Raw genomic sequence first — 27,986 nt, 5'->3', positions numbered from 1 at the left:
ATGCCAATGAACCCTGCTCTTCCCAAATGCAGAGATTTGTTGATCAGAAGCCAAATATCCGGCTTGTCCTGGGTAGGTAGGTGTCGCTCCATCTCGCCCCACCCCTGTCCCATCATATTTAATGCTTGTATATATATCCGCATCTGAGAGAGTTGCATCCCTTTGGACCAGTATTTTGCACTCCTGATTTTGATCATGATTATGAATTATGTCTAGAGATCCAGTGAGAAGAGTGTGCCCAGTTTCCACCCCAAAATTGGCAAGTAGATCAGCGACCTTGTTTCCTTCCCGTTTAACGTGATTGAATATGATGGCAAGATTGGTGTGAAGCGATTGTTCTATTGCATCCAATCTGGCTTCAAGTCTCCAACTATTGGAAATTTTATGCGCATGTACCCCATTGAGGAGTTGATTGGCCAGGTTGATGAGGATTAGGGAATCACCTTCGATGTCTAGAGGTTGGAAGCCATGATGCTAGGAAAGGAGTAATCCTTGCCAGAGACCCTCCAGTTGTATTGGTTTTTGTCATTGATTCGCAAAGAATGTTATATGTTTATGTACATTTTAATATTTGCATTTATATTTTGATAGTATACAGTTCCAAATTTTTAGATATACTTCCAATTCATATAATTCTTAGAGTATTGTGTCCCAATAGTATGGGTTTTGTTTTGATTCTAATATGATACATGAAAATTTAGACTTTTTCGTTTAAGCCATTTGGAAGAATTCATTTCTATTTTTTTCCATTTTGAAAGATTTGTTTTTGTTTTTAGCCATTTGGAAAAAGACTTATACATTTTGATAAGTTTATATGGTTGGAAAAAAATAACATATACACTTTTTATGCTTTTTTATGATTTCCAAAAAAAAACTTGTGCCTTTTTCATTCTTTTTTGCTCGTTTATATTAGATATTTGTTATGTTCCATGTTTATGATTCCATAATGAATATTTTACTATTCATTGTAGACATGTTATCTGAATGCACACGAAAGCATACAAGAAAATGAAATTTGTCACTAGAATCATGTGAGAGGTCTAATGAAAGTCATCGTTTACGATATCAACAAAATAAGGATGCCATAAATGAGCATTGAGAGCTACATATAATATAAAAACGAGTGAAGCCACTCTTGAAAATGATTTTATAATTCCTCGTAAGTATCGTACTATGGATGATATAATGGAAAGAACATTCCCTGTTGATAGTTCATTATCAGGATATGCTCCTTGTCAGCATAATCTTGTTTTTCGATGCTCTCCTGAAAATGTTCATAACATTGGGGAAACATATTGCAATCAAGAAGAATGCCATATCAATAATGTGGATGAAAATTTCCACCCTAACCCTTCTGTGTGTCCAATTGCATGTTTTGATGGCCAAAGGTTGCAAAACATCCATGGTGGAGGAAGTGATGACATTTTGTGTGATGATTTGGATGACAGTTTACTTGGCCATTTGTTTGATAATTTGGAGCCAGTTGCTCGAAACATCGGATCATCAAATCCCACTTCTCAAAGTGATGTGATCCCACCAAGAGAATCAGTGATCCCTGATAGCATTTCATGTGGAACAATGGAGGTAACACAATGATATTTTGATTTTTGCTGCAATAGTGGTTGTTTTATTACGTTCCTATTTTTACAAAGTTTTGTTTACTAAACTTATGTTATTTTATTCTCTTGGAATAGGTTACAACTTGTTTTAATAGAGGTCTAGCAATTAATTCCCAAAGTGTTCCATCTACTAATCTGAGAAGTGAAGATGAAGCATGTCATAACCTTCTTGTGCATTCTCCTCAATGATTCAATTGCTAGAATAATGTAAATTTTCAATGTTTTTGATTTTTTTTTTTTTTTTTAAATTTCTAGTTGCTTGGGCATTGAATTTTATGGCGTATTTTATTTTCTTTGAACAGGACACAAGTCATTTCAATAGAGGCATACAAATTAACTTCTTAGATGTTCCATCTACTAATGTTAGAAGTGAAGAGGAACCATACCATAGTGTTCATTCTCATCACCAAACAAATGCAAATGTTGTGTTCATTTGATATTTTTCTCATTTTTTCATTTACAGTTGCCTGGAAATTGTATTTTGTAACCTTTTATGGAGAAAGCATGATCTCATCTCATTAGGTTGGAGAATTGGAATCCAAAACATAAAATTGTAGAACTAATGTAGATGTTCAATGTATTTGATTTATTTTCTATTTTTGAATCTTTCTTTGTTGGACATTTAGTTTTATAACATATTTTATATTTTTGAAACAGGAAACAACTCATTTGAATAGAGGCATAGAAACTACATCCCAAAATATTCCATCCATTGATGTTAGAAGCCAAGAGAAACCATCTCATTACCCTCATCTACATCAAGACACAAATGTAAATTTTGAATGCATTTGATTCTTTTTCATTTTTTTCATTTATAATTAGTTGGAAATTAAATTTTAAAGTCTTTTATGACAAAGAGAGCTTTACATCATCTCAGGTTCGCGAAATACACACCATAAATTTGGAAAGACATTCTCATAGATCCATTCCACATGCTAGAAATTTTCTAAGGGAATCTCATGTTCCTGAAGATGAAGTACATGTTAGAAGAAAATTTACTCTTCCAAATGGTTTTCAACATGGTTTGGCCAATAGAGATCATATTCATTTTTATGAAAACATGATTGCAGAGCATAAAATTTTTTGAGCAAAGATAGATAGCTTGTCGGTTGTCCAAATGTGCCACATTTGCCAAGAATCATATCCTGGAATCCATGTTGTAAGACATTCTGGGGGACCTGTTTGCAAACGATGTAAGAGTGAAAGAGGAGCCCATTGTTTTTGTCGATATACTAACATGGATCCTAGTGAGCAACCTCATATTTTAAGAGTTCTTACTCAAGTTGAAGAAATGATAATAGCACGTGTGAATCTTATTTTGCAAGTGACACATGCTCGAGGTGGGCAATATAACTATCTTGGTCATACAATTATATTTCCTCAAGATATTTCTACAATTTTATAAAGTCTTCTCTAACATGTTGAATATATTGACTTTCTAATTGTGAGGAGACATGTCGCTCAATCTAAATATTATGAATGTTATGTAAAAATATCTCGAGTGATGGCTGAATTGCTTTTCAATATCCAACATGATCAATATTATTGAGATCGAGATGTTGTAATTGATTATGATTCAGTGAATGCTTTGCCTAAAAGATCAACAGATGTCTCCTTCAAGCTTAAATTTGTTGATTGTGATATTGAAGAATTCGAGATTAATGAAACTAATAATGAAGGGTTTCCTTCTGAGAATTTTCCCTCTCATCCTTCTTCTTTTCTTGATCACCCACTCATCTGAAATGATCATAAACTAAAACTGATGCAGAAGTGATTAGCCATTTATGATTTGAATGTTAACTCAAAAGTGTGTAAATCAAGGAAAACTGCTTGAGAAGATGACTTTACGACAGCTAATTAAACATAATAAAGATGCATAATAGGAGCGAAAATAGTTAAAACACAGTGATACCAGATAACAAAATTTATGACGAAGTTTTTCCCTGATGGACTACATCTCTGGGTTTGCTTTCAAGATGGGTGACCGTTTTTAGTAGGAATGAATAGAAGGAGTTGATTACACATATATTTTATCAGTCTAAATGTGCACGCAGGCAATTCTGATCACTTTCATCAAATATCCCTCTAAACTAGATTTCCAACACCTCTTATGAATTCCAATTCTAACTTCAGATGCTCCCGTAACACTGAAAACAAAACTGCCTATGACCTCCAGAATCTGCACGCAAAAATTCAAAAACCACTCTCCTTATCAATGAAGGAAAATTCGCCTTTTAAAGGCCTCTAGGTTCATGAAACCACCTTGGGATAGTTTGTAGATGCATTTGGTTGCTTCAGGATCGGTTTAAAAGTTCGGTCTAGTTACAAAGTGATACCTAGGCTAGGTTCCTAAAGTGGTCGAATTAGTTTGTTTTTAAAAAACTGCAACAAAACCCATTTTAAACCATATATTAAAAATAGGACCACTGGGAGCGTACTAACTGGGCAAAGGATGTTGACCACCTGCATGTGAATAGGGCAGTCTAATCGTGATCTCACATCTAGCAGCTATCCCGACGGTGACAGTCAATGGTTCCTAGGAGCAACGTTCACATGCGACAACTCCGACACGGTTTCTGGTAGGGGTTAGCCGAGACTCTGTCGATAATTAACTCTCCATGTGGTCACATGCTAACTCCTTGCTAGCTGTTGTGGTTAAGATTTTCAATGCAGTTTTCCAACTGACTGTGGTTACAAACCCTGATGATCTATACACCTGACTATTCACATGCTCAGGGTATCTGCTAACTGTTCCGCTGTGGTTAAGGCCACCGTTAATGCTACCCAACAGTTTACAATACAATTTTCACATGTCTTCCGCTGTAGTCTCCAAGCTCGGCGGTTAGGATTGTGTTTTTAATTGTTTTACATTGTTTGTAATGTAATACATTAGACCGAGGGTGTATTAGTGAGGTTTTTTTCACACTTAGAACTTAGTTTTAGGTTATGGATTTGATACAATAGGTTTGCAATGTATTTAAGTTCGATAGTCATAGAACTTTAGGGTTTAGATCTAGAACGTAGGTTTTGATACATGGCTTGGATAGATTAGGTTTTATGATTAAGGTTTTGGATTAGGATTATGGTTTTTAGAATTCAGTTGTCACCCTTGTACAATATTTCGGCTCTAAGCGACATTTGTCACATGATGACATCCCAATACATATCATCGACACAAACCACAGTTGCGATGACAACTTGACGATGAACCATATTGAACTACTACAATGGGGGACACCTAGGTTGACACCAAAACCTGCGAGGCGAACGACAAGACCCAGGTCGTCAACCAATCCTAGTGGAACTGTCGATGGACACAAGTCGACAACCAGGTACAAACCCATATCAATTGAATGCCATGGAAACTAGAACCATTACCTGAATAACCTGATCCCTAACCACACTGTCGAAGCTGTATTGAATTGACGATGACACTGAACACTGACAACGACACTTGAACACCTGTGCAACTGAATCAACGGAATCCTCCTGGATCATTCCTCTCCACTTGAAAGATTTTGGACCATAAAAGTTTGACTAAACAAATAGTTGATGAGGGTAGAACTCCCTCTCTTTCCACCTTGACCTCACAATGTCCTAATACATTCGATCAATCACCTGCAAGTGATGACCCTGTTGATGCTGACCATGGCACTTTTCAAGTTGGTGACCTGTTTCATCCATTTGCAGTATACACAAATTGCGACGATGGGAAAAAATCATGTTATCAACATGGCAATTGAATTCTTTCCACGAAGAATCATGAGTTATTAATTCACAATCTTTGAAAGTAGTCTCTACTAGATGTTTTTTAATATCATCAACATGTATAAACAATCTATTTTGCAGAATGCCAGAGACAATCAAAGATACTTTGGACATAAAACCAGCTACATGATTGAACATACTTTCCTTCTTCCTGATTACTAAATGAACTTGCTACAATGAACCTATCCAACTGTGAGGTGAAATTTGTTGCGACTTAGTTTGTCTTTGAAATTATTGAATTAGTTGTTGATTTATTTGAAGCACTTTGTCCTTTTTCATTAAATGATGTTTCCATTGATTAGCACTTTCCTCTGATGCATAAGTTCCCATTAGACACTTTGACACTGCTTTAGAAAAGGATTTGATATGAAAACAAATACGTCTCCTCTCCACTTGATAAGATGTTTCCAAATTGTTCGAGACATGACATGGCAACAAAATACAGGAGAAATTGAACATTGACTTTCCCCAATACTGACCTGTATCCCTGCAACTGTTAAGTTCCAAACTTAAACTGAATTGATTCATTCTGACATTAGGAAGAGGAGCTTTAGGCACAAATTGTATTTCATGTTGTATTCCCTGCTTATGAATAAGATGTTTGGTTTTACATAGAACTGGAATTGTTTCTATCTCTTTAATCGAACAATATTTAAGCTGAGTCTCATAACTTAAACGAGAGTCATGTTGGTTTTTGTGTTGATCCTTTACACACATGATTACAAACCTCTTGTTTTAACTTATTAATCACTTCATCTGATTAAAATTAACTAAATTCAAGTGATTTTTGTTTTGATGTTCCCTGACAATAAACTCAACCCCATCTTTCTTAAGGTGATATTTATGTTCTCTCTTGTAAAATACTGCATCACGATCATAAAGATAAGGACTCACTAAGACAACTCCACATATGTCTACTGGAATCACATCTAATTCCACTTCATCAATGTAATTACCTGTAACAGGAAATCTTAATCAACACTGTTTGGTGACTTTTATCTGAGTTGATTTAATTAACCATCCTAATGGGTAAGGTCTTGGATGATTCGGTGTTTCCAAACCCAAAATTTTAACTAAATATTCAAAGATTAGATTCGCCTGTGACCCACTGTCAAACATTGTATCTATATTTGTATGCTTAGAAGTCATCCTTATGTTAAACAATTCAACTCTTTTATCCTCATGTGAAGGATTTATGTTTGAAGAAGATGAAATAGTTTTCGAACTTGAACTAGTGTCAGAATTTTTACCTGTCATAACCATGGCGGTTATCCTCCTTTCATCACCTGAATCTGAACATAGGTCCTGCTGGACTGCTGCAATGGCCTTCTTTTCATCGTTCTCCTTAAGGAACTTCTTGGGCTTAAGTTCTAGACGAAGTTTCTAGCACTTCGATTCATCATGAATGATTCTCTGGCAATGAGAACAAGTAGGTCTTTCCTTCTGAACAATCACTGATTTCTTTCTCTTCGAATTGTTCTTCCCCTTACTGTCACTAGAATCTTTGGTTTCCATCTCTTTGGATGACTGTGAAGAAAACTTGAATGGTCTGCCACCTGATTCAATATGTATGGCCTGAACACACACCTCATCAAAATCATCAGGATTAAACATCAATAATGTATGCTACAAATATGAATGTAAACTACCGATGTATTTTAACAAAGTTTTACGTGTATCCTATGAAATACCAAGTGCCAATGCTTTCTTTTTGAACTCCTGAACACTCTGCCCTTTATCTTGCCTCAAATGCCTCAAATGTTGCCAATCAATAATAGCTTGCTGCATGTATCGAAAAGGATAGGATTGTTTCCTAAGAGCTTTTAAAAACTTAGACCATGAAGAGATGACTTTTCCTTTACGCTTTACATCTATCTGAGTTTTACTTTCCCACCAGATTAAAGTTGTTCCCCCCATTATAAGTGTAGCTAACTGAATTTTAGTTTTATCATTAGAAATGTTCTGAATGTGAGAATACACTTCTAACTGCTTAATCCAGTTATCTAGCTTTTTAGGATTTATTTTGCCGTCATAAATAGGTAAACCAAATTTAACATCAAGTTTCAAAAGAGATGTTTACTTAGGTTTCTTTTCCATTTTAGATTTTGCACTGGAAGAAGAAGAAGATGATGATGATGATGGAGATGATGGATGTGAAGGAGGTTTATCAGTCTTCCCTTTACCTTTGTCCTTCTTCAATTTCTTTGAAGAAGAAGCTGCATCTCTCGCCTTCTTGTCTTCATACAATTCTCCCAACATCTGCTGCATAGTCAAGAATGCTTGCTGAAACTATTCTTCACTCATCTTAGTTTCAGTGTTTTCACCTGCATCAAATCCTAACATGGTCGATTTATGAATGACTCATCGATTTCCAATCTCTGGATCGATTTTCTCAAGGATTCCATCTCCTCGTTGTGACTTTGAGCTGGTTAACATTCAGTGCCAAATTCTGCAAACGAAACTTGCTTCGATACCAAATTATATGATCTAGAATGATCATAAACTAAAACTGATGTAGAAGTGATTAGCCATTTATGATTTGAATGTTAACTGAAAAGTGTGTAAATCGAGGAAAATTGCTTGAGAAGACAACTTTACGACAACTGATTAAACATAATAAAGATGCATAACAGAAGTGAAAATAGTAAAAACACAGGGATACCAGACAACAAAATTGATGACAAAGTTTGTCACTGATGGACTACGTCTCCGAATTTGCTTTCAAGATGGGCGACCGTTTTTATTAGGAATGAACATAAGTAGTTGATTACACAGATATTTTATCAATTTTAATGTGCATGCAAGAACTTCTGATCACTTTCATTAGATATCCCTCTGAACCAGATTTCCAATGCCTCTTACGGATTCTAATTCCAACTTTAGATGCTCCCGTAACACTGAAAACAAAACTACCTATGACCTCCAGAATCTGCAAGCAAAAAGTCAAAAACCTCTCTCCTTATAAATGAGGGAAAATCCGCCTTTTAAAGGCCTCTAGGTTCATGAAACCACCTTGGGCTAGTTTGCAGATGCATTTGGTTGCTTCAGGATCTGTTTAAAATTTCAATCTAGTTACAAAGTGATACCTAGGCTAGGTTCCTAAGGTGGTCAAATTAGTTTGTTTTTACAAAACTGCAACAAAACCCATTTTAAACCATATATTAAACACAGGACCATTGGTGGTTTACTAATTGGGTAGAGGAGGTTGACCGCTCACATGCGAACAGGGCGGTCTAACCACCATTTGACATCTGGCGACTATCCCGACGGTGATGGTCAATGGTTCCCAGGAGCAACATTCACATGAAACAACTCCGACGCAGTTTCCGGTAGTGGTTAGCGTAGACTTTGCCGACAGTTAACTCTCCATGCATTCACATGCTAACTCCTTACTGGCGGTTGTAGTTAAGATTTCTAATGTGGTTTTCCAACTGACTGTGGTTACAAACCTCGACAGTATATACACTTGACTGTTCACACGCTGACGGTATCTGCTAACTATTCCCGCTACAGTCAAGGCCATGGTTAATGCTACCCGATAGTTTACAATACAGTGTTCACATGTCCTCCGCTATGGTCTCCAAGCCCAATGGTTAGGACAGTGTTTTTAATTGTTTTATATTGTTTGTAATGTAATACATTAGACTGAGGGTGTATTAGTGAGGTTTTTTTAGCACTTAGAACATAGGTTTAGGTGATGGATTTAATACAATAGTTTTGCAATGTATTTAAGTTCGAAAATCATAGAACTTTAGTGTTTAGATCTAGAATTTAGGTTTTGATACATGGCTTGGATAGATTAGGTTTTATGATTTAGGTTTTGGATTAGGATTATGGTTTTTATAATACATTTGTTACCCTTGTACAATCTTTCATCACTAAGCGACATTAGCGACATTTGTCGCATGATGACATACCAATGCATATCGTCGATACAAACCACAGTTGTGATGACAACCTGACGATGAACCATATCGAACTGCTACAACAGAAAACACATACATTGATACCAAAACCTGTAAGGCGAATGATAAGACACATCTCGTCGACCAATCCTGGCGGAACTATTGATGGACACAAGTTGACAGCCAGGTACAAGCCCATATCAACTGAATGCCATGAAAAACAGAAGCATTACCTAAACAAGCTGATCCCTAACCACATTGTCGAAGCTATAAGGAATTGACAATGACATTGAACACCGATGATGACACTTGAACACTTGTGCAACTAAATCAACTGAATCCTCCTGGATCACCTACCAAACGAATGAAGAGAAGTGGAAGAAATTAGAGAATTTCTTGATAATGTTGATTCTTCACATGTTCAAGACATGGATTGACCCAGTATTTGAACCTCTTGAGTGAATGAATATAATACAGTGAGGTTATTAGACATGGCATTCCCAACATTGTTCCCCACTAGTGATGTTGATCTATTGCAACCATGTATTTGTAGTGTTGAACTTCATGAGTATGCATTGCATCTTCTTAGGTACTATGATTAGATATTTGGAAGCCATCCTCGCTTTCGATATTACCTATTGAACATGCTAATGCAACGTCAGAGCCAAGAAACTGTTGTTGTTTTTGCAAAGAAACGTTTACATGATAACTCACCTACAACAATTGAAGAGTTGCATCACCAACTATCTGATTTACTGGATAATAAGTTGGCTAAGCATCTTATGCGGTTTGGTTATTCTCTAAGAGGTACAAGGGCATATTGGACTAAGTGTCGAGCTAAATTGATGAACATGATTACTCAGTTAGGATGTCCATCTTTATTTTTTACTTTGAGTGCAGCTGATAGAAAGTGGCTAGAGTTGCATAACCTCATGCACATAAATTCACTTTCTCGTTCTTTAAATGAGCATGTATGAAAATTGAGAATGTTATCTAGTGCCCTCATATTGTTGCAACATTTATGCACCATAGATTCAATATTTTTCGAGAGGAAGTTATCCAAAAATATCTTAAAGCTAAAGCCTTTTGGTACAGGTTTGTGTTGTTGAATTTTTTTCTATACTTTTTCAACTTCTATTATGACTCTATTTATATTGTTAGTAGTAACTATATCCTCATTTTTTTCAAATATGAGTGGCAACATAGAGGTTCAACACATATCCATGGTTTCCTATGGTTAGAAGGTGCTCCTGAAATGGAAATACTTGATTCGTCAAATAGTTTTGATGTACAACTTGCAAAGATATTCTTTGACAAATATGTAGCTGCATGGAATCCACGTGACATACATCGTCACAACATAATGGTTCCACGAAGCCTCAATGATGAACCTCGCCTATTGAATACTAGTAATATTCTCTTCTAATCCTCATAATGATTATGAAGAATTGTTAAACTGTGTGCAAAGGCACACAAAGTGTACTATAGATTCTTGTTTGCATAAAAAGGGCACTATTCGAACATGTTGGTACAATGATCCATGGGATCTTTGTGATGAATCAAGATTGTTCATAGATGATCAAGGAGGAAAAGAATATGAGCCAGCAAGAAATGTTGACAAGCTTAATGTACATAACATTGACCTTCTAAAAATGTGGTGTGCAAATGTTGATTGCTAGCCAGTGATTTCTTGCTATGCTGTCTTGAAATATATTGCTAAGTATGCATCAAAAGCAGAAAAAAAGGTCTGAAAGTTATCATCATATGTTAACTAGAATTTCGAATTCTATTGGCTCTAAGGATCACGCTTTATGTGCATATAGAAGGTTTCTTTCAGAAATGATTGTTGAACGTGACATTGGAGCACAAGAAATATGCCATATGTTCCTTACGCTACCTATTATTGTTTGTAGTCGGAAATTTGTTTCCTTAAATTTTGAAAGAAAGGTTTTTAGGAAAATCTCAAGGGATGGCTTGCAATGTTCATCTGAGAATAATTTTGTTCAACATTATCAAAACAAACCTTTTTTCCTTGAACATCTATCTTTGATAGAAACATCAACATCTTGGACATTTAATAGCAAGCGTAAATAAGATCCATGCAAGCCTAGAGATGTTCATGCTATTGTTCAGGTTTGGCCATGGTTTTATTTTATTCCTTGTGAGGCTTCAGAGGAATTTGAAGCCTTTTGCTGGAAAAAATTTCTCTTGTACAAGCCATTTCATGACATTCCTACAGAAATTGGCCTTTCAGCTAAAATTATTATTGAAAACTGGAGGAATTTTCAATATCGAGCATGGCATGTTGATCGAAATCCATCAATTATAGACAATATTGAATATGAAGAAGATGGTGATTTTTCTAACCAGGAAATGAATCTTGAAGATGATTTTCAAGAATGGTAGATTTTATCTCGCTTGGTTCCACCAAATGATGTCAATGCTTCTGATCTTCACACCCTTCGTCGAAGGGACTTTGATATATCGTTTGACTAGGAAAGTACAACTATTTCTGATGATGTTGCAGAAGAAGCTATTAATTTTATAACGAATGCAAAATCAAGGGGTGATATTGTAGACCTTTCAAACAGAACGTTTGCATCTCCAGATTCTTTGTCGGAAAAACAACGACTTGCTTTTGAAATTGCCTTAAGGCACTTTGATGAATATGATAATCGTGAAGCCCTTCTTATGATTATTGAGGGCACTGCTGGCACTGGGAAGTCTTTCCTTATCCACTGTATTTTTGAATCTCCTTCTAATTCATCAAGTAGTGGAAGAAGCCCTTTGATTCTTCTTTCCCCAACAGGAATAACTATTTTTAATATAATGCAAAAATGATACACTCAGCTCTGAAAATTACAATTAAAGATATGCAACCACTACATGGGCAGTCACTTGCAATATTCCAAGAAGAAATGTGGGATGTTAGATATATATCAATCGATGAAATGATCTTTCTAGTATCAAGGTTGCTTATGCAAATATATTCTCAATTACGAGAAGCATTTCCAGAGAAAAAGAAATTTCCTTTTGGTGGCAGATCCATCATCCTTGTGGGTACCTTGGCCAAGTTTCTCCTGTGAGAGATAAGCCTTTGTATGCAGGTAATATAGCAGGGAAAGTCTTGTGGAACAAATTCAACATTGTTGTCGCTCTTGACACAATCTTTCGCCAATAAGGGAATAATGAGAAGAAATCTTGTTTTCGTAGAGTCCTCAATAACATAAGAAATGTAGAACCTGTTCTTGAAGATTGGGAGTTTCTTATGTCACGAGCTAATATGAGGTTGCATCCTAGAGAAAAATATTTATTTAATGCAGCAGTTCACATGTTTCCAAAAAGTAATTTGGTCTCCTTCCATAATAGGCATATGTTAAAATCATTAAATTCCCCAATTGCACAATGTGTTGCTAAGCATTCAAGGCATTCAGAAATTAGTGGTGTTGATTATGATCAATTGGGCTTTGAAGTTTTGTTTTGTCGTGGTCAGCATGTTATGTTGACATGTAATTTACAGGTTGAAGCTGGCTTGGTGAATGGTGCACTTGGTTATGTTAAGGATATATTTTATCGGCCTACCTCTAATCCACCTCAACTTCCAATGTTTACAACTATTGTTTTTGATAAGTATGTTGGTGTTCCATTTGATGCAAGCAATCCAAAAATTGTCCCTATCACATTAGTGATAAGAGGAAATCTAAAACAAATTCCTTTGAAGATGGCATGGGCTCTTACAATCCACAAGTCATAAGGTTTGACTTTAGAACGAATGTCAGTTGATATTGGGAAGAAAGAGCAGCAAGGCCTTACTTCACGTCCATATCAGGAGTGAAATCAATAGATGGTTTACGCATTGCCCCACCTTTCTCTTTTCAAGATTATGCCAAGATGAAAGATAACACATATGTTACAATTAGGAAGAAGGAAGAGGAGCTATTGAAGTCCATATCGCTATGACATACAACAAATAACATTGTGGCCTTCTTTATAGTATTTTTTTTCAATTGCTTTTATTGTCCTCTTGATTTAATTTTAATATAATAATCATTTTCATATATTTATGAGATTAATAAATTCATCATATTCATAGTAATATTTGAGAAAGTTGTTTACATCATTTTTCATGTTGTTCAATTTACTTACTTTTTTAAATTTCCTATTGTTCTTTTCTTTGCAACAGACCATTCAAACATAAAAAACGAGTTATATGAACCAATAATTCAAAATAATTTTTATAATTGGTTCATATTGATATTAATATTGTGGATTCATATTACATCATGAATGCAAAAATGGAGGTTTTGAATATTGGCTATCACCATGGCCAATATTCATTTTTTTGAATATTGATCACGGTTTTAATCTATTTCAATGGTTTTTTCTATTCTATTGTGAAATGAGGCTTATATTTGTAGAAAGTTTTATATCAATTGGTTCATGTAACACTACATTTTGTTTTGCCATGTAAGACTATAACATTATGTTTTTTAACATAAATACAAACGGGGTGTTATGTTTTATGTATATACATATATATGTGTATGCTTATTTATTTGTGTGTGTCTTTATTGATTTTGCTTGTGTTTTTGTGTCTTTCAAATGTAGATATGGACAATAATGATGTCATCTATATTCCAGAACAGTACATGATATTGCTGGAGCTATAAGCTTTCTTTCCTATCTTCGGAACAAATTTGATAGAAAATATGGGTTCCATCCTGCTTTTATTGATGATCATATTCGTGAGCTAGTTCAAATGAGAACACATGTAAAATACTTGAAACATGTGCACAAAAGGGAGTCTAGGAGGAGAACAAGAAGGAATTGGTTGGAAAGTGTTAAGTATCGTGATCCCTGTTGATTTGAATTGGTGTTGCTTTTGTCATCGGTCTGGTTTTGTTTTGGAAGAGGTTGCTCCATAGATGACTTTGATGGAGTGTTTCAAGTTCGATTTTGTAGTGGAATTATTTGATGTAAAGAAAACAAAAAATATATGTTAAGACTCAATGTTCTTTCTGTGGTTACAATGTTGCTTAAATTGAATTTTTTTTCTCACTGTTGTTTTTATGTACAAAATTGTATATCTCTAGTCTTAAAATGTCATATTATGTTGTTCTTCTTTATATCCAATGTGTGCAATTTAGATGTGTTTTTTTCATCTATGTTGCTTTGCTTCAATGGTAGTGTTACTATTTTATTTCTTTCTCTTGCATTTGTGATTGTTGTGGTCTTTTGTGTGGATCCCTTCACTTTGTTCACGTCTTTCATAAATGAAAATATTGTTTACATTTATAATATTATTGTTGGGATTTCATGTTCTAGGTGTTTATATCAATATTCTTGAGATTTATACTACTAATACATTCATGTATTGATATCAATGTATTTATGGCTTAAAATTTATTTATTGTTTATAATGTAGTGATATAAATGTGTTATTATTAATGTGATGATGATTTATCATGTTTTAATGCTTTATGGTTTGCAATGTGGTTCTTATATTGGTTTTGGTTTATGTTTTTTATTATTGTTTTGTGTTATATATCATTATATATGTTTATAATATTGATGCCATGGATTTAGGTCTTAGGTTCGGTTTACTATTTCCTTGGGTTTATAATATTAAATGATTAGGTTTATTTGTTCTTTAAGTTTGTAATATTAATAATTCCTTCAGTTTATCATTTATTCCCTTTGGTTTATTAATCCCCAATATTAAGGTTTAAATAATAGTCCTAAGGTTTAATGTTAATCCCTTACATTTACAATGTTTATCCCTTCAATTTATTAATGTGTTGCTTTCATAATATTAACAATCCCTAGGGTTTATTTATCCCTTAGGTTTATAATATTCATAGTCGCGTGGGTTGATCAATTCGTTGGGTTTAAAATATTAATTCCTATTAATCCCTTCTATTTTTAATATTGATCCCTTGCCATTTTTTATCCCTTGGGTTTCTAATATTTTTCGCTTGGGTTTATTAATTCCTTAGGTTTATAATATCAAATTCTTGTGTTTCTTCGTTTTTCAAATTTTTTATATTAATAGTTCCTTCGGTTTATCATCCCTTGGGTTTATTATTCATTTGGGTTTATAATATCAATCCCTTGGGTTTATATTATTAGTTCCTTTTGTTTAATAATATTCCCTTAGGTTCATAGTCCCTTGGGGTTTTAGTATTAATCCCTTGGGTTTATAATATCAATCACTTGAGTTTATTATTCCTAAGTCAAACATGGTTTATTATGATGTCGACCATGATCCAACGTGGAATTATGAGAAGGACTATCTCAATATGAAAATCAACGATGGTCGATAATGTTTATAATATTTTTCTTAGGGTTTATATATGTTGGGATTATAATATTAGTCCCTTGGGTTTAATATTATTCCCTTAGGTTCATAATCCCTTAGGGTTTTAGTATTACGTTTTATTATTCCTTTGGGTTTCTCATATTAATCCATTAGGTTTATTATTCCCTTAGGTTTATAATATCGATCATGGTAAACCATTGTCAATCATAGCCAACCATGGCCAACCATGCTTGAATGTCACAATGTGACAAGGATTGTCTCACCATGAAAATAAATCATGTTTATTTTAGTCTTTGTAATATTTATATTTGGGTTTACGAATGTTGTGTTTATAATATTAGTCCCTTGGGTTTAATATTATTCCCTTGGGTTCATAATCCCTTGGGGTTTTAGTATTAATCCGTTGGGTTTATTATTCATTTGCGTTTATAATATCAATCCCTTGGGTTTATTATTCCCTTAGGTTTATAATATCAATCATGGTCAACCATGGTTGAATGTCGCATTGTGACAAGGATTGTCTCACCATCAAAATAAATCATGTTTATTTTAGTGTTTGTAGTATTTATATTTGGGTTTACCAATGTTGGGTTTATAATATTAGTCCCATGGTTGAATGTCACATTTTGAAAATGATTGTCTCACCATGAAATTAAATCCTGTTTATTTTAGTGTTTGTAATATTTATATATGTGCTTACCATATTAGTCGCATGGTTGAATGTCCCATTTTGACAAATATTGCCTCACCATGAAAGTAAATCATGTTTATTTTGGTCTTTTTAATATTTACATTTGATTTTATGAACGTTGGCTCTATAATATTAGTCCCTTCGGTTTAATATTATTCCCTTGGGTTTTTAGTATAAATCCCTTCGTTTTATTATTCCTTTGGGTTTAGAATATAAATCATGGTCAACCATTGTCAATCATAGAAAACCCTGTTCAACCATATTTAAATGTCGCATTGTGACAACGATTGTCTCACCGTCAAAATAAATAATGTTTATTTTAGTATTTGTAGTGTTTATATTTGGGTTTAACAATGTTGGATTTATAATATTAGTCCCATGGGCTTATTATTATTCCCTTGGGATCATAATCCCTTGGGGTTTTAGTATTAATCCCTTAGTTTTATTATTCCTTTAGGTTTATAATATCAATCCCTTGGGTTTATTATTCCCTTAGGTTTATAATATCGATCATGTTCAACCATTGTCAATCATAGACAACCATGGTCAACTATGGTTGAATGTCACATTGTGACAAGGATTGTCTCAACATGAAAATAAAACATGTTTATTTTATTCTTTCTAATATTTATATTAAGGTTTACCAATGTTGGGTTTATAATATTAGTCCCTTGGTTTTAATATTATTTCCTTGGGTTCATAATCCCTTGGGGTTTTAGCATTAATCCTTTGGGTTTATTATTAACTCGTGTTTAGTGTTTGTAGTATTTATATTTGGGTTTACCAATGTTGGGTTTATAATATTATGTTGGAAATAATACTGAGAGGGGGGGTGAATCAATATTTACATATCAATAACCTTTTCATTTCTATAATCATATTTATATATGCTACTTCAGTGAAGGGAACTCACGTCTGCACAACACTATTCTTAAGGAAACCAACATATATCCAGTGAACTTATGATTCACTTAATTCATCATATTTGATCTTTAATCAATGCATCAGTACTTTATTAAACATCAACCAGTAACCATGTGCAGTAATAATAGAATAAACCATCACACATGAACACCAAGATTTAAGGTGGAAACCCAATGTGGGTGAAAACCACTTGTTGTTGTCATCTCTATCTTCTTTTAATAATAAGAAAATATATTTACAATATTGTACTGGTGCAGACTCATACTAGTACGCAGGCACCCACCTGTGGAAGGCTACAACCTTCTCTCATTTTCCAGCTGCTACTGGAAAGGAGCAACAACCCCCTAGCTCTTGTACTAGTCGATCTATTTACTAGTACGTAGGGGTTGATTCACAGAAGGCTCCAACGTTCACTCGTTTTCCAGCTACTACTGGAAGGGAGCTCCAACCCCATGGCTCTTGTACTAGCCAATATGTTTACCAGTAGGTAGACACCAACCTACAAAAGGCTACGACCTTCTCTCTTCCTCTAGGGATCACGTTTCATAAATTTTTAGATTGGATACTCCTGGAACACAACACCATAATCTTAAAGCCACATTTCATCCAATTTTCATACTGGACCCATCAACAACATTGAAGCTCAAAATTAATCACCACTGTAATAAAACCATCAAATACATCTACAACAACCAACATTCAGTTAATCTGAACAATCAGATCACTCACACTAGACCACTACGTTGAACACAAAAACATGCATCATCATTCAGAACCATTTGTAACCTAAAAAACCATGCATCAGAGTGTATACGCTACATGGCTAAACCCAAACCGCGTGTATATGCTACTTCCGTTAATCAAACCTGTGTATACCTTCAAAACTACAGCAAACATAAACTTTTGAATCAAGTCTATACCAACCAGCAATATATTGAATATCTATTGTCAACATATAGAGCTTTAGACAGGCAGTGACAAAGATTGCTTCTCCTCACTTATACAATCAATCAATCAAATACCAACATACGTATGCATTCAGTTTTACATTTGATCAATCAAATACCCAATCAATCTCTGATATAACTGAAACCCAATCATCAATCTCTGATATAACTGAAGCAATCCATCACTAAAACCTTTGAACCTCTGACACAACTAAATCAACCATTCATTTAAACTTAATAAAATTCAACCAATCAACTTGAATAGATAGATCACTATAACCAGTACACATATCTGAACCCATAACACTACATCAACAACCAGAGCTAATTGTAACCTCAAAAGGCATGTGTGAGAATGTATATGCTTCTTTAATGAAGTAAACATGCATGTATACGCTACTTCCTTTTTCCCAACCTACGTATACCTCTAAAGATACTGAATCATAAAACCTTTGAACCACAAATTGTACCAACCAGTGACATTATGAAGATCTACTGTCATATTACAGAGTTCTAAATAGATAGCAACAAGGATCACTCTTCTTTCTCAATAAATTAATCAACGAGACACAAACACTTTATGCATTCAGTTTTACTTTCAGATCTGAGAAGACTTCATTGACAGACATGAGTAAAACAGTAGCAATGATCTGATAGATCAGTCATCCTTGAACATGAAGCTTTTATTTTGCATATGCTACTTGGAAGAGCCGAACCAGCGTGTATACGCATCTTCACCAAAGCGAACCAGCGTATAGATTTACAAATACTTACTTATAACTTTGTTGCAATTCCCGACTTCATACATACCCAGATCATTACATATAAATGATAAAACATGTGTTAGCAATAAGATCTAGACCATCCATTATCAAATCACATAATGATAAGTCATTATGATCCCGATCCATCATTATATCTCATCGATCATCAAACGATTAGGTGCATATTTAGTCTAGATCAAGCAAAGCATTAGAAAGCCATAACATGCATATTTTCCTTTGATCTAACACTTCATGAGATATTCATTACTTGTGTACTTAGCCCTTTGATCTTCTCATCCCTATATACTTAGATCCTTTGTCAATATCTCGAACTAAAGCCACTTAGGACTAATACCTTCGACCAAATACCTAGGGTCAATACCTCGGACCAAATACTTTGGACCAAATACCTTGGACCAATACCTTGGACCAAAATACCTTGGACCAAATACCTCAGACCAAAACCTTGGTTTTCTAACATGTACATGCTTTTCCTCTTGTGGGAGTGCATGTATACGTATATGCTCTTTTTGTTCTGTGGACGAGTGTGTATACACTATTTTGACTAAGTGGACCTATGTATACTTCTTAAACTGCTTTACATCAACATTCCATCTTCTAGTTCTTCTGTGCGAATGCCCTATTACCTATGAATTGACCTGTTACACTGTAATTTTCTATATTACTTCTGAAATGCTTCCTTTGAACTACCCTGCATTTTGTCACATCTGTAAACACAACTGCCATGCATTCTCTAACATCTGATATCTCTCCTGTAGATTCATCTAGTTATGTAGATTCATCAAGTTACCATATACAAGTGAGGTGTTCTGCTACAAGGGCTGCCATCAAGTACAATACATGCATCATAATGCCAACATTCTCCCCTTTTGGACTTGATGGAAACCATGTTGGTGTTGATTAGTGCAAGCTGTAGAAACTGTTAGAGATAATAAGCAACACCAAATTACTCCCCCCCTTTGACATCAAGGGCAAAGGGTGGACCAAGATACTCTCCCCCTTTGATATCAAGGGTAAAGTGTTGAATAAAATGAAGACTTTCATATCTGAATAAATGAATATGAACATTGATCATGCTAACCCTAGGAACATGGTGAATTCTCTGATTAAACTCCCCCTTTGTACATGCTGAGACGCACTATACCATCCATGCTCCCCCTGAGCACATGCAAAGTTTGCAAATATATTTACTAAAAGAATAACATGACTCTATAACTCAACTATGTGAGTATGACCTTCTTATCACCAATGACTCATACATACATCAATCTCCCAACCAAGTGGGTATATACCAAATTTGACTCATCTACCCAACCAAGTGGGGATATACCAAATTTGACTCATCTACCCTACCAAGTAGGGATATACCAAATGTTTATACATGATTGAAATATAGCAATTATTACATCCTCCTTCCCATCCATAATGGGGGTACAAATTACATCATATGAACAAAAAAGAATCATTACAATACCATGACCGACAGAGACATATTATTACATCATGGGCCTTTATATGACCTTTACATCAAATGATATACATGAAATTTATAACAAAGACCAAAGATCTAAACAAGACCATCATCAACTCATACACCATATGTGATCTACACCATAAGCATCTATCAGCAACATCGAGACCATCAACCTGTATATGTCCATGATCAGTTCCCAAGATATGACAATGTAAATATAATCAACCTGTGACAAAGTATGCCACATATAGATATCAACTCATCCTCTTGATCTCATCAAGATCAACTTGCTCTATTTCCTTAGTAGAAAAAGCCTTATCATAACCTTCCATGAATCAACTAAGTATATCTCATATCTCCAAGTAGTAACACAAAATCATATCATATGTATGTGAAAACACTAGAGTCATCATCTATGATCATAACATCATCATCAAAAACTGCATGATCTTTCCACAAGAGCCCTCAATATATCAGCCATGTATCATCACTAGGGAACATCCCACATTTGATAAGCATCAATCATGATAATCAACATGTGTGATTATCAAACTTATCATCATAAAGTAAGAAGGTATCATCATTATGTGACTAATTAATCCATGTCTTCAAATAGCTATGTCTTCATAAGACCTGCAATAACACCATTCTCTTGGCCAACCAATGATATTTATCAATATGTAACTTAAGTAATCATCCATGTATCCAACATAATGTGTATCCATCAACTATGTATCTATAAAACCATGAGCTCATGGTCATTTGTCAAGCTTTCTTGATATCATCGACAACAATAATCCTCAACCATGTCAGAGCCAAGAACTATAGGAATCTTGCATCATAATTGCACCATATGGACTTTATGCATCTTTGAAGGCATGTTGACACCAACATAAAAGAAATGAGTGGCTCATCATCAAATAATGAAGTTGTGTGCTCAAGCTTTGTACTTATCCTTGTCCTTATGAATATCACCATGTAAGCAACATATATGTACTGTATGCATGATCAAAAAAATCATCCACAATCATACATAAATATGGTCTGAATAACAACTATGTAACCCCAAGAAATACAAGTATCATATGAGATTTCATCATGGGCAACTCATAACCGTAATGATGTATCATTTAAACACTTTAGCCACAAAAGCATCATCACCATTGATAAGAATCATTAGGTACCAAAGACTTCTAGACATAATGCCAACAATACATTATTAGAAGCATAGCATATTCTTCCCCTGAACCTGTGTCACCTGTTCACTGTCAGATCTGATCATTGCATATATCGGTAAGAAATATCAAGGCATCATCATCAATCAGATATATATCAAGTCATCAACAACTTATGAGGATCAAAAGCACTTCTAAATAACATCCGCAGACTGTAGTCATCAATCATCAAGGCATAAAAGATAAATTATAATTTTCTGAACCATATCAGATCATTTTTCTAAGTCTGTCCCACTGCTTCTTCATCAAACCAACATATACGAGACTGTACAGCTTCTAACTCACGTATATACACGACTTGTCTTCATGATAACTGCATATGAGAATTAGGACACTGAAATTTCTTACTTTTAGTTCCTTCTAAGTTTTTTCTATTTGTATACTGAGCTATTCCACATCTTTCGGTATGTAATTCCTTCTTCTTCCATACCTTGGAGAGTGATTATGTTTCTTCCTTTTGGTATGTTGGCCGAAATTTTCTCCTGCATTCTTTTTCTATATTCCCAAACTTGTTACAAGCATAACATATTATATGTTTCATATTCCTTCTAAAGTAGTCAATGGATTTGAGACCAAACATATTGCAAGAGAAACAATATCCCTTAAAGTACTTGGATGCTGATGATCTTTTTGTGTGACAGTTATTAGCTTGAACCATTCAACTTTTGCGTCTTACTGCAACATGTCCAAAATTATGACATGCAAAACATTCAACATTATTCATCAGAGGAAAGAACTGATTATCACTTCCATGGTTAGGAGTGAATGATTTTATTTGAAGTCTTTCTTTCCTTGGTTATTGATGGGGTTGACCTCTTATCCCCTTGTTGAGCATTTCAAATTTTCCGTTAGAGTTCCCTGCCTCATGTTGTGAACTAGATTCACCTTCGACAGTTTCATGAAAGCAAAGACCAGATTTGATTATAGGAGAACTTTGACTACTAATAATATTATCCAAAATCTTAATAATATCTTGAAATCGTAAAAGTTTATCATTTTCTTCCAATTTACCTTTTAGGATTTTTACCTCAACCTGATATTTCTCTTCCTTTTCACAACACTACTTCTTCATGATTTCTTCAACTTTTCTTCCTTCTTCCACTTGTTTCCTTAATTCGAGAACTTCGTTTTCTTGTTCTTCAAATACTTGGAGTAGTTCTTCATTCTGCTTATTTGATTTTTCAAGATCTTCTTTTAGAGAGAGGATCTTTGCTTCAAGAATTTCATAGTAACTGGATCTATCATTAAGTATCTTTATTGTTGTACTCTTTTCACTTACTTCTTTTCTTAATGATGTCACTTCATCCTTCAGCTTTTGACATTGATCTTCCTTTTCCTTGTACTGCTTCCTTACCTTGTTTCCTTCCTCCAACTGATATTTTAATTTGGTAACTTCTTCTTTGTAGGAACATTCCCTTTTATCAATTAGATCCTTTTGATATCTAATTATATCTGTGAGCCTTTTAAATTCTGCCTCTATTTGATTTCTTTCTCTTTCACCCATAAGAGAAAATTCAGTTGTTTCGTTGTCACTTTCATTATCTTCAAATGAATAGAGAAATGTATCACCATAGGACAACAAATTCATACCTTTTGCTTGTTCGCCTTCATTCTGAGGTGATTCTAAATCTGAAGAGTTGCCTCCACATAATCCCCAATCATCTCTCCCACTGTCAAATTTACTTTGAGATGCCTTCTTCTTTTGAGGTGCTTTCTTCTTTAGCTTCTTTCCCATTGTTTCTATGGATCTCCTTCAAGTGATCAAGCTTCTGCCGAAGGACCTGCTCTGATACCAATTGTTGGAAATAATACTGAGAGAGCAAGGTGAATCAATATTTACAAATCAATAACTTTTTCATTTCCATAATCAGATTTATATACGCTACTTTAGTGAACGGAACTTGCGTGTTCACGCAATTGTTCTTAAGGCAACGAGCGTATATCCAGTGAACTTATGATTCAATTGATTCATTATATTTTGATCTTTAATCAGTGCATCAGTACTTTATTAAACATTAACCAGTAACCATGTGCAATAATAACATAATAAACCATCACACATAAGAAACACACATGAACACCAAGATTTAAGGTGGAAACCCAATGTGGGTGAAAACCAGTTGCTGTTGTCATTTCTGTCTTCTTTTAATAATAAGAAAATCTGTTTACAATATTGTATTGGTGCAAACTCGTACCAGTACGCAGGCACCCACCTGCATAACGCTACAACCTTCTCTCGTTTTCCAGCTGCTACTCGAAGGGAGCTACAACCCACTGTCTCTTGTACTAGCTAATCTGTTTACTAGTATGTAGGCACCGACCTACAAAAGAATCCAACCTTCACTCATTTTCGAGATGCTATTGGAAGGGAGCTCCAACCCCCTGGCTCTTTTACTAGCCGATATGTTTACCAGTACGTAGGCGCCAGCCTACAGAAGGCTACAACCTTCTCTCTTCATCTAGGGACCACGTTTCATAAATTTTCAGACTAGATACTCCTGGAACACAACACCACAATCTGAAGGCCACGTTTCATCCAATTTTCATACTGGACCCATCAACAACATTGAAGCTCAAAATTAATCACCACTGCAATAAAGCCAAAAAATACATATGCATCAACCAACATTCAGTTAATATGAACAATTAGATAACTGACACTAGAACACTATGCTGCACCCAGAAACCTGCATTATCATTCAGAATGAGCTGTAACCTAAAAATCCATGCATGAGAGTGTATACGCTACTTGACTGAACCCAAACTACGTATATACACTATTTCCATTAATCCAACCTGCGTATAGCTTCAAACCTACTGCAAACATAAACGTTTGAATCAAGTTTGTACCAACCAGCAATATACTGAATATCTACTGTCAACTCACAGATTTTTACACAAGCAGGAACAAAGATCACTTCTTCTCACGTATAGAATCAATTAATCAAATACCAGCCTCCTTATGCATTTAGTTTCGCATTTTATCAATCAAATACCCAATCAATCTCTGATATAACTGAAACCCAATCATCAATCTCTTATATAACTAAAACCCAATCATCAATCTCTGATATAACTAAAACAATCAATCACTGAAACCTTTTAACCTCTGACACAACTGAATCAAACAATCACTAACACTACTAAATCAACCATTCATTCAAACATAATAAAATTCAACCAATCCATTAGAATATATAGATCATTGTAACTAGTAGATAGATTTGAACCCAAAACACTGCATCAACAACTAGAACTAACTGTCACCTCAAAAGGTATGTGTCAGAATGTATACACTTCTTTAATGAAGTAAACATGCATGTATACACTAGTTCCTTTTGCCCAACTTGTGTATACCTCTAAAGATACTGAATCATAAAACCTCTGAACCACAAACTGTACCAATCAGCGAAATTCTAAAGATCTATTTTCATATTATTGAGTTCTAAATAGATAGCAACAAGGATCACCCTTCTTTTTCAATCAATTAATCAACGAGACACAAACTCTTTATGCATTCATTTTTACTTTTAGATCTAAGAAGACTTCATTGACAAACAACAGTAAAACAGCAGCACTAATCTGATAGATCAGTAATCCTTGAACATCAAGCTTTGCTTTTTCATACGCTTCTTGGAAGAGTCGAACCAACATGTATACGCACCTTCAACAAAGCGAACCAGTGTATAGATCTTTAAATACTTACTTATGACTTCACTACAATTTCTGACTTCAGACATACCCAGATCATTAAATATAAAGGATGAAACATGTGTTAGCAATCAGATCTAGCCCATCCATTATCAGATCACATAATGATAAGTCATTATGATCATGATCCATCATTAGATCTCATCCATTATCAAATGCTCAGGTGCATATTTAGTTTAGATCAAGAAAAGCATCAAAAACCCATAACATGCATATTTTCCTTTGATCTAACACTTCATAAGATATTCATTACTTGTGTACTTAGCCCTTTGATCTTCTCCTCCTTATATACTTAGATCGTTTGTCAATACCTCGGACCAAAACCACTTAGGACCAATACCTTGGACCAAATACCTAGGGTCAATACCTTGTGCCAAATACCTTAGACCAATACCTTGGACCAAATACCTCACACGAAAACCTTAGTTTTCCAACATGTACATGCTTTTCCTCTTATGGGAGTGTGTGTATACGTATATGCTCTTTTTGTTCTATGGATCAGCGTGTATACGTTGTTTTGAATAAGTGGACCTGCATATACTTCTTAAACTGCTTTACATCAACCTTTCCCTTACCTTCTTTATTCTAATCAGTAGACCGTAGTTCCATCTTCTTGTTGTTCTATGCCAATGCCCTGTTAACTCTTAATAGACCTATTACACTGTAATTTGCAATATTACTTCTGAAATGATTCCTTTGAAATACCTTGCATTTTATCACATATGTAAACACAACTCCCATGCATTCTGTCACATCTAATATCTCTCCTGTAGATTCATCTATTTACGTAGATTCATCTAGTTACCATATACAAGTGAGATGTTCTGCTACAAGTGGGTTGCCATCAAGTGCAATACATGCATCATAATGCCAACATATTAGTCCCATGGGTATAATATTATTCCCTTCGGTTCATAATCCCTTGGGGTTTTAGTATTAATCCCTTCCTTTTATTATTCCTTTGGATTTAGAATACCAATCATGGTCAACCATGTTTGAATGTCGCATTGTGACAATGAGTGTCTCACCACCAAAATAAACCATTTTTATTTTAGTGTTTGTAGTGTTTATATTTGGGTTTAACAATGTTGGGTTTATAATATTAGTCCCATGGGTTTAATATTATTCCCTTGGGTTCATAATCCCTTGGGCTTTTAGTATTAATCCCTTAGTTTTATTATTCCTTTAGGTTTATAATATCAGTCCCTTGGGTTTATTATTCCCTTAGGTTTATAATATCGATCGTGGTCAACCATTGTCAATCATAAACAACCATGGTCAACCATGGTTGAACATCACATTGTGACAAGGATTGTCTCACCATGTGATGGGTCCAGCCCACGTGGTCACCACTTGTCCCTGCTTAGGTGGTCTAATGCTATTGGACTGGTTCGTATGTTATGTTGATTGTAAAGCGATTTTGGAATTATTTTATTAATCAACTTGCTGTACCTACGTTGGTTCTCCTCTAGACACCTGTCCTCCTCGATTCTTTCAAACCCTACTCCGCCTTTTGGTCACCCGGTTCGCGCCTCTTGGCTCATTCTTGCTCTCGGTGTTTGGTAGCTAAGGTCTCTGTGCGGTTTTCGTTCTGCTCTGTCTCTGAGTTGCTTTGGTCCGCAATGGAACCTCTGTGGTTCTCCGCCGGTTCTGTGGTGCTGTGAGGTCGTTCAGCGTTGTCTTGTTCCCCCTGTGTGGGTCTATTCGGCTTCTGGCTCTATGGATAAACTGGTAAGGTTACACTGTGCGGTCTTTTCGTTCTCGGGCCTGTAGATATGTCTCTGTCATGTTTTATGGTTACTGTTGGTCTGGTTCTCCTGGCAAATTTGTGATTGATGACTATGTTAAAAGGTGGCTCCGTTCGCCCAGTTCGTTGGTAGCACAGCTCAATGGAAACTCCAGCTTCCTTCTTCTCCGGCGCTCGCTCTCTGGACCAGGTATGCCATTGTTCTTTGCTATATGTTCTGCTCCTCTGTTTGCACCGTAGCTAATGGCTTGCAGCCCCTCTATGGACAGGGGTCTTGCTTTCTGGGTTCGACTGTGTTGTTACTTCGGCTTCGCTATTCAGGTAAGCTCGTTTCTCTTTGTTTACACATTCACAGTTTAATTGTTGCAAACTTCTGGTGACAATCTCCCATGCGAGGGTTTGGTGGGAATGAAACCCTAACCTCTTGCTTCCTCTTTGCTGTATACAGGTGTGGCCGGTTCCTGTATCGGCACAATGGATTCCGTCGCTCTCCTCCGGGTAGTCTTATTCACGCTTTGCTTCTTTGTAGTGGCTCTAGGTCTCGGTCTTGATAGCGGTCGTTTGCTGTGTGGTTTCTCTGTCTTTTTATTGAGTCTGGACTTGTTGTGTTCGACAAACCCTTGGCCGCAACTTGGAAGGGTTTATGGGTCGATGTTAGTCCTGTTGGTTACTCCTTGTCGCACAGTTCTTGTAATTTCTAAACAGAAACAAACAATGTAATATTCTACTAGAAGTTAGACTTGTCCGCTGGAAACTTTGATTGCTTACCCGGTTGTGTATGTCTGGTGCGTCCCTCTGAGGATGCTGGTTCTTTCCGCTGTTTGGTCACTTCTTTGACTGCTAACGCGTAGCTGTTTGGAT

The 27,986-nt window shown here is 35.2% G+C and overlaps 1 protein-coding gene across 1 annotated transcript; it reads left to right on the top strand.

The window, feature by feature from the left end:
• On the top strand, positions 1-27,980 carry LOC149163492 (uncharacterized). The gene is made up of 4 exons (XM_089429147.1): positions 1-72; positions 26,945-27,109; positions 27,230-27,446; positions 27,574-27,980. The coding sequence occupies exons 1-4, from the start codon at positions 1-3 to the stop codon at positions 27,843-27,845; spliced, it is 726 nt and encodes a 241-aa protein (XP_089285273.1). The 3' UTR covers positions 27,846-27,980.
• Positions 27,981-27,986: the final 6 nt, after the last annotated feature.

This window comes from Pinus tabuliformis, chromosome 5_1, assembly GCF_031772625.1.
Source record: "Pinus tabuliformis cultivar Carrire ecotype Pingquan chromosome 5_1, CPIR1, whole genome shotgun sequence".
In the NCBI taxonomy this organism is placed as follows: domain Eukaryota; kingdom Viridiplantae; phylum Streptophyta; class Pinopsida; order Pinales; family Pinaceae; genus Pinus; species Pinus tabuliformis.
This window is presented reverse-complemented; position numbering and strand designations above follow the sequence as displayed.